This window comes from Phascolarctos cinereus, unplaced genomic scaffold (genome assembly GCF_003287225.1).
Source record: "Phascolarctos cinereus isolate Bilbo 61053 unplaced genomic scaffold, phaCin_HiC Scaffold_726;HRSCAF=1367, whole genome shotgun sequence".
Classification (NCBI taxonomy): domain Eukaryota; kingdom Metazoa; phylum Chordata; class Mammalia; order Diprotodontia; family Phascolarctidae; genus Phascolarctos; species Phascolarctos cinereus.
The window spans coordinates 244,022,942-244,037,997 of NW_027556098.1; the positions used below are offsets into that span (position 1 = coordinate 244,022,942).

At 36.7% G+C, this 15,056-nt stretch overlaps 1 protein-coding gene across 1 annotated transcript in view; it reads left to right on the forward strand.

The window, feature by feature from the left end:
- Positions 1-15,056, forward strand: part of SOHLH2 (spermatogenesis and oogenesis specific basic helix-loop-helix 2) — a 64,232-nt gene that overhangs the window by 22,007 nt on the left and 27,169 nt on the right. The window contains exons 5-9 of the mRNA XM_020978723.2: positions 403-505; positions 10,291-10,401; positions 12,929-13,076; positions 13,514-13,605; positions 14,152-14,273. Coding sequence (XP_020834382.1) covers positions 403-505; positions 10,291-10,401; positions 12,929-13,076; positions 13,514-13,605; positions 14,152-14,273 — 576 coding nt within the window. The remainder of the gene's footprint in view (positions 1-402; positions 506-10,290; positions 10,402-12,928; positions 13,077-13,513; positions 13,606-14,151; positions 14,274-15,056) is intronic.

The window sequence follows — 15,056 nt, forward strand, 5'->3', positions numbered from 1 at the left end:
CATGCACATTTTTTGCCTCTCAAGACACTTACCTGAAAACCAGAGCTTGATTTTTCTCTGGATACATTACTCATTTGGGTATGCCACATCTTCAGCTGTTATAGGGTTACTCTAGATAGAACCTAGCTGGAAGACAGGCAGTTGTAACATGTAGTATCCTGTTTGTTTTTCTTCGTATGCCTTGTGTTATTTCATGCTCTATTCATTCTGATTTATCTAAATGTTCTTGTAGAAAAAAATTTTGCAGGCTCCTTTTGATTTAAAAAGCATTATATTGTTAAGCTCTATTGAATGAAAAGTGACAGCTACATTTCAGCTTATAATTTCTGCATTTGATTAGTAGCTACTCTGTCAGTGTTTTCTGAATAAAAAGAGCCTATATTGTTCTCTTTTAAATTTCAGCTAAAAATGAAAATAAAATCAGAGAGGAAGACTCCAGATCATCTCTACAGAGACCTTTTAATGAAATCCTAAGAGATGGTTCCACTGATCTAGTCCCTCATAGGTTAGTTTTTTTGTGCTTAAAAAAAAGTTATATGTGATTTTGACAAAACTTAAATAGTTATTTAACAAAAATTTTCCTGAAAACTTGCCACAATAATACTCTGCCTGGAGTCAGACGACCTAGGTTAAAATCCTAACTCTGCCACTAACTACCTACGTAACCTGGAGTAAATCAATTTCTCTGAGCTTATTTCTTCATCAGTAAAATAAAGGGGTTGAGACTGTGATTTTAACTTGCACATATGCTTAGTGTAAGCCAAAAGTATATCACAGCTGAAAATTTTTTTACCATAATTTGAGGCTGCATTACTAGAAATTTATCACTGCTATATTCTGAATGAGTTAGGTAGCACCTGGAGTATTGGGTTGAGTTCTGGGAACTGTGACTACATTTTTTTTGAAGCCATAAGTCATCTCAAGGCTAGTGACTAGGATGGTGAGAAAATAATGTAATATGAGGAACCACTGAAGCAACTAAAGTCATTTAACTTGGGGAAAAGAGGACTCCTGCTAGTGTTGACTATGCTAGCTGTCTTCAAATGTTAGAAATACTATTATATGGAATAGGGATGAGACCAGAGGTATACCATGGGGAGAAGATACAGGAAGCAGATTTTACTTCCATTTTAGGAAGAACTTTCTCACAGAGATGTTAAAAAAGTTAAATGGGCTGCTTTATGAGAAAGCCCCTTCAGAGACTAGATGACCACTTTTCTAGGATGAGTAGTGGCAATAACATTAATTATACCTCACATTTCTCTAGTCCTTTATAGTTTTCAGAACATCCTTATCTGCATGATCTCATTTCAGTCAATCAAGAAGCACTTATTAAGGCAGCTAGATTGTGCAGTTGCTAGAGCAATGGTCTAGAGTTGAGGAGACCTGAATTCAAATTTGACCCTTGATTCTGACTGGCTAGGGGATACTGATATTAGGTGAATTTTCTTGGTGGTTTAACTAGCTAATAACAAAAAGCCAGCAGGAATCAGAGAAACAGGTTTTGGGGCACCTAGGTGGCACAATGAATAGAGAACTAGCCCTGGAGTCAGGAGGACCTGAGTTCAAATCTGGCCTTGGACATGTAACACTCACTAGCTGTGTGACCCTGGGCAAGTCACTTAACCCCAATTGCCTTGCAAAAAGCAAATAAATAAATAAATAAATAAATAATAAATTTACAAAAAAAAGAAGCACTTATTGTATACCAGGCCCTTTGCTAAACACACTGAGAACACACAAGCAAAAAGGCACAGTCACTGCTCTTAGGGGGTTTGAATTTTAATGGGAATACAATACGTACCCGTTTAAATATAAACAGAATGAATATAAGATGGTTTTGGGAAGAGGTCCATAAGAATCCAGGGGGACCAGTAAAGACTGTGTGAAAAATGTGTCGCTTGAGCAGAGTCTTGAAGGCAACCAGGGATTTCAAGTGATGGAGGTGAAGAAGGAGTGCATTCCAGGCATGAGGGACAGCTAGTGCAAAGACCTGGACACAATACAGAAGACGGGCATCACGTGGGTAAAACAATGAGTAGACCTGAAAAGGTAGGAGGGGGCTACAGCTTTAAATGTCAAACTGAGGAGTTTATGTTTGAGCCTAAAAGCAACAGGAAACCTCTGAAGTTTATTGAGTTTCCACTCAGTAGGAGGGTGACGTGATCACATCTGTACTTTAGGAAAATTACTTTAGCAGCTATATGCAGGATGGTTTAGAGTGGGTGAAGACTTCAGGCAAGAAGACCAAATGAGCTGTTGCAATCATCTAGGCAAGAGGTGATAAGGGCCTTAACTAGAGTAAAGATGGCTGTGTAGGAAGAATGAGGGATGAATGGTATGTGTGTCTGTCTGTCTGTCTGTGTCTGTGTGTTCAACCCTCCTTTATCTGGTTTTTCTCTCTCTCTCTCTTTTTTTTTTAGGCAATTGAGGTTAAGTGACTTGCCCAGGGTCACACAGCTAGTAAGTGTCAAGTGTTTGGTCTGAGGCCATATTTGAACTCAGGTCCTCCTGATTTCAGGGGTGGTGCTTTATCCACTGCACCACCTAGCTGCCCCCCTTTATGTGTTTCAGATAAGAATGAGGTTCAGATAAGAGAAATGCTTACTTCTGCCATCCCCTTTTCCAGTGTTGTATACTTTTTATTCTTACATACTCTATGAGAAATAGCAAGCTCCCACTCCCTCCTTCTTCCTTTTTGTATATTGTTTATTTGAATATTTTTATTATAAATGTATGTTATAAAAATATAAATATTTATATTGTAAAGAATATTTGTATATTCTTGTGGATCCTAACTGTGGCTGTGTGCATTTGCATTATTTCTTTCTGGATGATTGTTGTATTTTCTCTTTAACCTGAGAACTCTGGAATTTGGCTATAATATTCCTTGGAGTTTTCATGTTGGGATTTCCTTCAGAGAGCGATTAATGAATTCTTTCAGTTTCTACTTTGATCTCTGGTTCTGTGATATCTTGGAAGTTTTGCTTTACAGTTTCTTGAAATATGATGTGTAGTCTCCTTTTTTTGATTATGGGTTTCAGGTAGTTGAATAATTCTTAAATTGTCTTTCCTCAATCTGTGTTTTTTAAGGCAGTTGATTTTCCAATGATATATTTCACATTTTCTTCAATTTTTCCATTCATTTTACTTTTTAAATTGTTTCTTGATGTCTCATGGAGTCATTAGCTTTTACTTGACCAATTTTTATTTTTAAAGAGTAATTTTCTTCAATGGGATTTTATACCTCTTTTATCAAGTTGTTAATTCTCATTTAATATTTTTCTTGCTTTGCTTTCATTTCCTTTCCCAATTTTTCCTCTACCACTCATTTGATTTTTTTTTTAAAATTTTTTGGCTTGTTTTTTAGCTCTTTCTTTGGCTCTTCTAGGAATTCTTTTTGGGCTTGTGTCTAATATGCATTTTTCTTTGAAGCTTTGCTTGTATATGTTTTCAAGTCATTGTCTTCTGAAATTTGCGTCTTGAGCTTCCCTGTCTCCATAGAAGCCTTTTATGGTCAGGTTTTTTTTTTTTTGTTGTTGTTGTATGCTCATTTTTCTAGCCTATTTCTTGACTTTGGATTTATATTTGAGTTGGGCTCTGCTCATCTGGGGGAGGGGGCGAGGATGGTTAGCCTATACTTTTATGGCAAGATCTGGGGGGCCTTTGATTTTCAAAGTGTCCAAGGTGTTGTGATCCAGGGAGAGTTCTGGTCACATTTCTCCTGGTCTGCACTCTGGTCTTTACCTAGATAGGGCCTCTGCTCCCTCTCAATCATAGATCATAATCTCTCCCCTTTGCCCTGGAACTGTGACCCAAAACTGAGTAATGGACATAGGATCTACCAAATGGCAGATAATCTGCACCCATTGCTAGCACAAGAGTCCTCTGTAATATCATTCTGACCAGATATTTAGCCCCCTTACTGTCCTTAGGCACTAAAAGTTCTTGATACAACCATAGCTGATTCTGCTGCCACTGGGGGTGCTGCCTCCCCCTTCAGGCCCCACTGTGAGGGCTGCTTCCTTCAGCAGCCAGCCTAGACACCAGGATCTGCAAGTAGACCTATCTTTCGGTCTTCCTAAGCTGGAAAAATGAGATACTGTAATACTTCTCCCAGAATTTGAGACATTTTTTAGAGTTATTTAGAGGGTTGGATTGGGAGAGCTCAGCAGAAGTGTTTAATGCCCCCTTCTATGCCCTCCATTAGTATATTCTTGTTACCTTTCCTCCTCCCCAGAAAAAAAAAAAACCCAGAACAATTCCTTTCCTAGAAACACTATTTCTCATTTAACTTGATCAGTACTCTTTGAAGACATTCAGGTTCTGAATGGACCCTTGGTTCTTCTCCTCCTATTAGATTGTTAGCCCAGCATCATCATAAAGCTCCTTCCAGTTTGTTCAACTGAATTTAGCTTTCAGTTTCTTTTCACTCACGTTTGTAATTCAAAGCTATTTCTCACTTCTGGTCTTTTCATCAGCAGTATTTGAAAGTCTCTTTTCCATTAAAGATCCATTTTTCCCTTTGCAAGATTATATTCATCTTTGCAGAGTAAGTTATTTTTGGTTGTAAGTCCATATGTTTTGCCCTTTAGAACACTGTATTTTAAGCTTTCCTGTTTTATAGTAGATGCTGCCAGGTCTATATGATCCTGACTGAGTTTCCTTGGTACTTAAATTGCTTCTTTATGGATGTCTGTAGTATTTTGGGGACTTTTCTGTCCCCTTTTCCCTTAGGGGAATGGATCAGTGAATTTTTCCCATCTTCATTTTACCCTCCAGTTCTAAAAGATCTGGGCAGTTTTCATTTATGATGAAATATAGTATCCAGGCTTTTCTTGGTTTCCAGGGAGTCCAGTGATTCTTAAATTATCTCTCTTTGAGTCATTTTCCAAGTTAGCTATTTATGATACTAGATATATTATTTTCTTCTGTTTTTTTCTTCAATTTTTTCATTTTGACCTAACATTTATTTCTGTTTCATTGAGTTGTTGAAGTATGTTTGGTTTATTCTATTTTTCAGAAAGTCTATTACTTGTCTAAGATTTGCCATTTTCTGTTCCAAGCTAGTTATTCTGTGTCCCATTCTTTCTTTCATTTCCATTAATCTCTCCTTTAATTTTCAGATAATTTGGTATTTAATTGGGGATTTTTAATTGTGTTCTTAATTTAATTGTATAATTTTAATTGTGTTTTTTCCTAACTTTTTTAGTTGCATGCCCAATTCATTGATCTCCTCTTTCCCTACTTTGTTCGTGTATGCATTTAGAGATATAAAATTTCCCCTCTGAACTGCTTTGGTTGAATCAAAAAAATTTTTGGTATGTTGTCTCATTGTTGTTCTCTGATGAAATTATTGATTGTTTCTATGATTTGTTGTTTGACCCACTCATTCTTTAGGATTATATTATTTAGTTTCCAATTAATTTGTAGCCTGTCTTTATAACATGGCCCTTTATTACATGTAATTTTTTATTGCATCATGGTCTAAAAAGGATGCATTTACTGTTTCTACCTGTCTGTGTGTGATTGTAAGGTTTTTATGCCTTAATACATGGTAAGTTTTTGCGTAGGTGCCATTTACCACTGATAAAAAAGGGTGTATTTCTTTCTATCCCCATTCAATTTTCTCCAGAGGTCTATCATATCTAATTTTTCTAAAATTTTATTCACCTCCTTAGCTTCTTTCTTATTTATTTTGTGGCTAGATTTATCTGGTTTGGAGAGGGGGAGTTTGAGATCTCCCACTAATATGGTATTGCTGTCTATTTCTTCCTATAACTCATTTAACTTCTCTAAGAATTTGGATACTATACCACTTGGTACATATACGTTTAGTATTGATATTACTTCATTGTCTATGGTACCTTTTAGCAAGATGTAATTTCCTTCTTTGTCTCTTTTAATTAGATCTATTTTTGCTTTTGCTTTGTCTGAAATCATGATTGTACCCCTGCTTTTTTTTTTGTACTTCATCTGAAGCATAATATATTTTACTCCAGCTTTTTATCTTTACTCTGTGGATATCTCTCTGTCTGAAATATGTTTCTTGTAAACAACATATTATAAGATTCTGGTTTTTAAACCACTCTGCTATGTGCTTCCATTTTGTGGGAGAGTTGATCCTATTCACATTCATAGTTATGATTACTGTGTATTTTCCTCCTTCCTATTTCCTCCCTCCTGTTTATCCTTTTCTCTTTCCATTCACCCTGTCCCTCCTCACCAGTGTTTTGCTTCTGACCAGTGCCTCCCTTGTATTAGTCCCCCTACCACCACCTCCCTTCTGTCAGCCTCCTTCCCCTTTCTTTCCCCTTTTCCCTCCTAATTCTGCTTTCCCTTCTATTGCCCCCCCCCTTTTTTCTCTTCCCTTTCCCCTTCTTCTTCCATATAGGGTAATACTCAACTGAGTATGTATATTATTCCCTCTTTAAGCCAAATCTGATGAGAGTAAGGTTCAAACAATGCTCACTCCCTCCCTTATTTCCCTCTACTGTAATAGGTCTTTGGTGCCTCTTCATGTGATGTACTTTACCCTATTCTGCTTCCCCCTTTCCTCTTCTCCCAGTACAATCCTTTTTTTACCCCTTAATTTTTTCATATATCATCACATCAAAATATGCCAATAGCCTCTATCTATACATACTCCTCCTAATTGCCCTGACAGAGATATAGTTCTCAAGAGTTGTAAGTATCATCTTCTTGCGTAGGGGTGTAAACAGTTTAACCTTATTGAATAACATGATTCTTGCCTTCCCGTTTCCCTTTTTATGCTTCTCTTGAATCTTGTATTTGAAGATCACATTTTCTGTTCAGCTCTGGTCTTTTCATCAGGAAAGCTTGAAAGTCCCTTATTTCATTGAATGTTCATCTTTTTCCCCTGAAAGCTTATGCTCAGTTTTGCTGGGTAGTTGGTACTTGATTGTAATCCAAGCTCTCTTGCCTTCTGGAATATCATATTCAAAGATCTCTGATCCTTTAATGTAGAAGCTGCTAAGTCCTGCGTAATCCTGACTGTGGCTCCATGATATTTTAATTGTTTCATTCTGGCTGCTTGCAGTATTTTCTCTTTGACCTGATAATTGTAGAATTTGGCTATAGTATTCCTTGGAGTTTTCATTTTGGGATCTCTTTCAGGAGGTAATCAGTGGATTCTTTTAATTAATACTTTACCCTCTGGTTCTAGAATATCAGGGGAGTTTTCCTTGATCATTCTTAAAGATGCTGTCCAGACTCTTTTTTTTTTTTTTATCATGGCTTTCAGGTGGTCCAATAATTCTTAAATAATCTCTCCTGGATCTATTTTCCAGGTCACTTGTTTTCCCAATGATGTATTTTATGTATTCTTTTGGGGTTTTTTTCCGTTCTTTTGATTTTGTTGGACTGATAACTGATGTCCCATAGAGTCATTAGTTTACACTTGCCCACTTCTAATTTTAAGGAATTATTTTCTTCAGTTAGCTTTTGTACCTCCTTTTCCATTTGTTCAATTCTACTTTTTAAGGAATTGTTTTCTTCAATCAATTTTTGTTCTTCCTATTTCAAGCTATCGACTCTCTTTTACATACCTCTCATTTCTTTTCCCAATTTTTCTTCTACTTATTTAATTTTTAAAAATCCTTTTTGAGCTCTTCCAAGAAGGCTTTGGCCTTGAGACCAATTCATATTCCCCTTTGAGCCTTTGTATGTAAGCATTTTGACATTGCTGTCTTCTTTTAAGGTTGTGTCTTGTTCTTCCCTATCACCATGGTAGCTTTCTATGGTCAGGTCTTTTCTGTATTTTGCTCATTTTAAGCTTATTTTGTGACTTTTAAAGTTGGGCTCTGCTCCTGGGGCACAGTCCTAAGCTTCTTTTGCTAAGGACGTGCTGCTGGGGCCTCTGGGGTTCGCAGCTTGCCTACTGCACTGGGGTGGCCCAGCCTAGTTGCACCTGTTGTGCTGGGCTTCCAGGGCTGTCAGTTTGCTTTCTTCACTGGGGCTGGAGGCATCACAGCTGGCCTGCTGTGCTACTAGCCTGCTGAGCCAGGACCGAGGGGCCTTGGTTGCTGATCTGTGCTGTAGCTAAGAGCCTCCTGCTGGCTTGCCCAGACACTGTCTGTGTTGGGCTGTGGTCTCCTTTCACCCAAGTAAGAAGAATCTTTCCTGAAGTCCTTCTAAGTTATCTTAATCTGGAAAATTTTTTCACTCTGTCTGTGGGTTCTGTTGTTCTAGAATCCATTTACAGGCTTCATTTAATGTTGTTTCCAAGGGAAACTGGGGAGAGCTCAGACAACTTCCTGGCTTCTCTCTGCCATCTTCTCTAATTCTTTCTTCAAGAACTTTTGTTCTATTTTTAATGTCTTGCTTCATTGCCTTTAGATATCATGTAAACCTTGTGGAAAATCCATTTTTCTCTTTAAGTCACTGCTTTCAATTTGTATATAGTTACTCTCTTCTTCTTTAAGGAAGATGGATCTCCACATCAACAGTATTTTCTCATGTTCTTTGCTATTTCCTTTGGTTTATTTATCTTTTCAGATTTTATTCCTGAATTGAGATTTTGTTCCATGGCCAGGCTTTGTTCTTGCTTTGTTTTTTAGGTGAAATAGTTAGTCCTGCTTTGTCTTACCCTGAGTCACCAGAGTCTCTTCACTGACTTCTAGTTCTGAGGATTTACCCCTAGATCTTTGTGGTTCAGAAAACTAGATCTTTAGGGCTCTCTATGGCACATGAATTCAAAATGTTTGGGTCCTTAAAGCCTCTGGACCCCTGGGATGTTGCAGTCTAAATGGTGTTACACTACTCTCATCATTGCCATTCCTCAAGACATCTTAAGTCCCCATTTTGGTTTTTTTTGTTTGTTTGTTTTGTTTTGTTCTTAACTTTCCTGTAGCTTTCTCTAGGGCATCCTCTGTCTTTACTGACTGTATGCACAGAATCTGACAGGGTATATAGCCTGTCAAGGTCATAGAGAATGGTCATAAAGGAAGTAGAACTCAAGTAGAGTCTTGAAAGAAAGAAGATACTTCACAGACACACACACACACACACACACACCCCACACCCCTCATGAATAACCTTCTATACAATGTTTAATAGATTCATATTTTTGTTCTGATTAAATTTCCAAGGATTTCTTTAAATATAACATAAGAATATCTGAAATGGAATCACAGCCAACCACAGACCCTTTAAAGAATGGCTACACAACTACACATATTCTAACTGAATAAAGTAATAGGTGAGTCACAGTTTGTACTTGTTGGTCATACTTCTAATATTTTTGATAATATTGATAATAGTGCCTTCACATTTATTGGGAGACAACTAATGAGTGATTTTAGAGTTGACTACTTTTATCCTAAGCCAGTGAGGATAGTTTAAAGGGGGACTGACAGCCTTTATATTACAAAGGCTTTCCCATTCATGGGCACGTTTCAAGGTTTTAATTTCTGAATTAAAAAAGTAAGCTCTCTAGTACTATTTATGATCAGAGATTGGAGAAAAAGCTTGGAAAGCATAGAATATCTTACTAGTACGCCATCATCTGCTGCTGCTTTTTTTTTTTTATCAAGTGGCTAGTCTGTAAGACCTCTTTAAGTAAATGATAGGGTTTAAGGAGCAAGTTTATCTTTTTTTTTTCACATGGCAGATTATCTCTACTGAAAGTTTCACACTAATATGAAAATTAGTAGTAAATTGTTCATTCAAACAATAACTTATATGACTTGAGCCAAAGCCATTAAAATTAGATTGTAAACTTCTTGAGGGAAGACCATGTTTTCTGTTTCTTTTGTACTAAACCAAGTACTTAAGAGTGTAGTACAAACAGTAGATGGTCAGTAAATGTTGAGTGAATGAAGTCTAAAATGTATTGAATTTTCAAATTATTAGCAATAAACCAGGGAATAAAATGCTTAATTTCTGTCTGTTTATTTTTCTTATTAATACATGATGTGCTATCGTTCCCTCCTTCCCACCTGCCCATAATGACTTTATGTTTCCGGTAGAATATGTACTATTATACAACAATGAAAAGCAATAACGAGGAAATAAATGAACAATAATTTGGAAAATGGAGTGCTCAGTTAATTAAACAAGTATTTATTGAGTTTCAACTACTATATTGTGATAGTAAATATTTTAGAAATAGTTAAGCAGAAAAGTTCTGGTTGGAATAAGTACTGTGTGATTTGAAATGTACAATACTGAACAAGATTGTGAACCATGTCCTTTAGGTATTGTATAGGTTTGCTAGGCCATTTACTTATGCCCTTGACCCTTTATGGTATGCTTTGTTTTTGTTTCTAGTTCCAATGCATTAGGAGACAACCACGGAGTTGGACAAAAGACTTCATTGTCTGATTCCAGGAAAAGTAAAAAGATTTCTCTTCTTCATTCAAGCAAAGAAAAGCTGAGAAGGTGAATTTATATGTAGTTATTTGTGCCACTGTTCCCTTTGTAGTGAAAACTTAAATTTATGGTGTTTATAATTCAACTGATGGTACTGTAAAAAAATTAAAAGTCAATGTAAAAACTAGTCACTATGGTTACTGAATAGAGGCCTAATGTCTAATGGACTAAAGAGTGTTCTGTCAATGGCATCATTTAAGGACTAGAAATACTGAGTTTCCAAGAAAATCTGTTTACTGAGTTGTGAGGTTGTAAAGGAATTGTAACTGCCTTCTCCATCTTCTTCTGGGCTCCTCCCCTCCCCCCAACAAGGAGTTACAGAGGAAGCAAGCAGGAAGTTAACCCTGTCTTGCCACAAAATAAAACTGACCATTCTCAAAGTGGCAAGATGAAATTGATTGGCATTGATGGACTGATAAAATAATTCTGACCTCTTGAAAATATTCTTAGTTAAAAAAAAGTTCACGTGTACACTTGTACATGAGTAAAAGTAAAGTCAGTGCAATGAGCATTTGTTAAGTCTTTGATAAATGACAGGCATTGTGCTAAGGACACAAAGAAAGGCTTTACTTTTACTACCTGCTCTTGAGCTCACAATCTAATGGGGGACACAGTGTACAAATAATTATTTACAAAAAAGACACATGTAAAGTAAATTGGAGATCATAGCTTTGGGAAGGCACTAAGATTAAAGGGGGATGGAGAAAGGCTTCTGGTAGAAAATGAGATCATAGCTGGGCCATGAAGTCAGAGAAGCCAGCCGTCAGAGATGAGATACATAATGTGTTTATTGCTGAAATCTCACATTAATGTCAATGTTTAATTCATTCCTAGCTATTTTATTGTTTGTTTTTTTGAGTCAGTGGGTCTGCATGCTTTGTGGCAAAGATAGATGAAGCAGGAATAGAAGGATTGAAATATAGTAACGAAGTAATATTTTCAAAGTTCCGTTCATATCAGAGTGAACATAGTGAGGTTAGCATCCTTGCTTCCCCACCCATGAAAGTAAATCCTATGCTTGACCAAGCTGTAGTCGTTCAAAGAAGATGGAACCAGAAGAATCATGGGAATCCAACTGCCCATCCCAAGTGATCTGAAGTCCAAAATATTATTTATTTCTTGGAAGTTTGTATCTGCCCAAAAAGGGCCCAATCAACTGATTTGAATCCAAACAGCCTCCTAGGATTTTTCTCTGTCGGAAATGAATTGCAAACAGACTCGCTCTTCTTCAGTGTTGGTCTGATTTGGTCAGAGTCAGGCTGACATGTATGATATGAAAGATAGATATCTATTTAAGCTTTTTGGTTGCACTATATTTTTTGTTCCCCATTTTTTTAAACACAAGAAGGGAGGCTTTTTTTTTTCCTGATAGAAGTTGGTGCATATTTATTAGTGGTGACCTGTTTTAACCTTTCTTATAAGATCAACCATCATCAGTTTTCAAAAGAATTTCAGTAACCCTCCTCATTATTGCTAAGATCTGATTGCAGTGAATACTTTTTCTTTGTTCAATTTAATCTCGTATTTCATTGATCAGCAAGCACTTAATCAAGCACCCACAGTATACTGGCTGCTTTGCTGTAAGCTAGGGAGACATGTAGAAGGAATAAAAATTTCTCCTCTGAAGATTCATATATTTCCTTTACAACTTCTACTCAAATTCTTACCAACTTAGTCTAATTTCTGTTTGAAATCAGGCCAGCAGGCTCTCATAGTTTACATGATTTGTTCTAACTAAAAGACCCAGTCTCCTTGTTTTCCATAGATTAAAAAGTTATGTGTAAATTAAATGTATTACAAAGGACTAATTGGTAAGTTCTTGGGTCTTCTCCATCCACTCAGGAATTTATTTATGTCAAGACAGGTGTAATGGGAAGATCATTGGACTTGGAATCAGAACCAAGTTTTTAGTCCTGCTTTGAGGCATAATGGTGTGACCTTGTGCAGTTCCCTTAACCTCTCTGAACCTCAGTTTTCTTATCTATAAAATGGAGATTATAATAGCTACATAACTTGTTTCACAGAGTTGTTGTGAGAAAAGCACTTTTAACCTGCAAAGTCCTGTATAAATATGAGATGTTCATATTGCTATTATTATTTGCCATCCACGTTTCTGTCTGTTCATCCGCCTTGAAGGAGAAGAATTCTACCAGCTTCTGTATAGTAACAGTGAGAAATGTCTTCTCCCTGACTACCTGAACATAGTACTGCTGTATTGCAGTCCTTTCCCTTAAATTCAGTCTCTACTGATTAACCCTGTGAGGTGACAGGGGTAGAACAAATGTAGCACTGGGTTATACTGTAACACAGTGTTTAATCCTTGGAACAGCTAGCTTCCTGTGCTCCTTTTGAAGTAACACAGTAAAGATGTACTGTAAGTGATTGAAAGCTTTTAGTGCCTAGTGAAGCGCCAATTGTATCCTGATGAACCTGTATTAGAAGGAATATTGACTCCTCTGAGTCCAGAAGGTTGGTTATGTGTGTAGAATGGAGTAGAGGGTTAGGTTCATTCCTAATGTACAGTATTTTTGAGCAGAGAACGAATCAAGGATTGCTGTGAGCAGCTGCGAACTCTCTTACCATATATAAAGGGGAGGAAGAATGATGCTGCTTCAATTCTTGAGGCAACAGTTGATTATGTGAAGTGTATCCGAGAGAGAATCCCTCCAACTATCATGATTCAGGTACTTTCTAAATTCTTTAAGTTCTGCTTATACAGGACCTTCAGGGACCTGTAATTTTATTTGTAGTCCTTCCATTACTAGATATCATTGCCTTATCCGTGCCACAATGTACAGTCTCCATGAGTTGCTGTTGTAGTTAAACAAAATGGAAAACTGAATTCCCTAGCAATGATCCTTGTGGGGATGAACTTCCAAACTTAGCTCTCTTGGTCCTCTGATAATAGGTACATAAGATGAGCAGCCCAAATCATACTCAAAACTTTCCCAGCGTGACTGGACCTACCAGAGAACCAAAAGTCACTTCCGCATCACAGTGAGAAATCAAAAGAAGACTTTAGTGGAAGCAACACCATTTATAGAGGCTAAAAAATAAAATCACCAAAAAATTCTGTTTAACTACCTGGAAATTTGTATTTACCCCCACTCTTTTTTTTTAGATTACAAAGGTGCTTCAAAGCAACAGAAGGTTTTGTAAAAAGCAACAGGTAGCCAGCCAGCCCTTCCTTCCAAGTGCTGTCAAGACACAAAGGTAGGAAATGAGCTTGAGTTCCTATGAAATTCAAGTTTTTGCCAGTAATTTCCAACTCTTGCCATAGGCAAAGTACTAAGCCACTAAACCTTCACACAATTTAATGATCTATTTTAAAAAAGAAACTTTTTTTTCTTTTGTTAATAGATGGGGAATTTTTACTATTTTGGTCCTTGTAATGTATACTTATGTGAAGTGATAATGGCATGCAACAATTTCAGATCAATACCGTGTCCCTTAGTATTCCTTTTATTGTAACCCAAGACATTAAAAATGGGATCCTATAAGCAGTTTGAACTATAGAAATTTATTGCAATATACAAATAAAACAAAATTATCTTGTATTTTAAAAGAAGTCAGAGATTTAAGTCAAATTGAACAATATTCTGAAGAATCTGGGAGTCCAGTCCAAGTCTTTGTGACAATGCAAATTTCATTTTTACTGCTTTCATGATAAAACTAACTATAGAGTTTAATAAAGATATTTTTCTTCAATAAAAAGATATTTAAGATTTCTTCCCTTTTCCTCCCCCTTTCACTTTTAAGGGAAAGTAATGTGGTGACAAGTATGCAGTCACCTATGAAAGAAATCAGATTGCTGGCTAATAAGTGCTTGAATGTATACTCTCTTCCTGCTTCAGAACACCCATTGGATGAAGCCTTGAAAGGTGATGGTTGGTGTCTCCTCAACTTCTTGCAAATAGTTTGCACTAGAGTGTATATAAATAGATATTTAATTTAACTTGTTTTTATATGTATCTCCTGGGAATTACTGATCTTAAAATTGTGATTTGTTTGTTTTTTTAGTTTGTTTGAAGGAATTAATGAAAAAAGTATTTATTAAGCACTTATGTGTCATATACTATGTTGACCCTTAAGAATACAGACAAAAGAGATACAGTACTTGCCCTCCCTGCAGATTATATTCTGAGAGGTAAAGACCACATGTATAGGAAATAGTGGCTACAGAAGATGTGCTGTGATCTAAGAAATATGGGAAGGATGAGTGGTGCCATACAGAAATTAATTGACATACCCTTTTGAAAAATAATGATAGTCTTTAACTACTGTTTTCCAGAGCAAGAGGTAGAAAGTATATGTGTTTGCAGGAGATGGGGAGGAGTAGGAGGAGGGGGGTATCTGCATAGGATATGACTGTAGAACATAATCAGGTGACTGTGGATGGCTAGATATGGTATACTTTTACCTATTAGAACAATATAACCCTGGGGTGGGAGCTGGAGGTCAGAGTCCTCTGGCATTTAAATGGTCTGTTTTAAGAAACAATGGTTAAGCTAGTCATGAAGCCCAGAGTGCTTATTTTGATGGAAGAAAATGACTGTTTATTATTTGTAAAGTATCTGAGGATTTGGAAGGAAAGTTCAAGTTATCGAGAGCCTGGAGAACCAGGCAGAAGGATTTATATTTGACACAATAGAAAATAGGCAGGA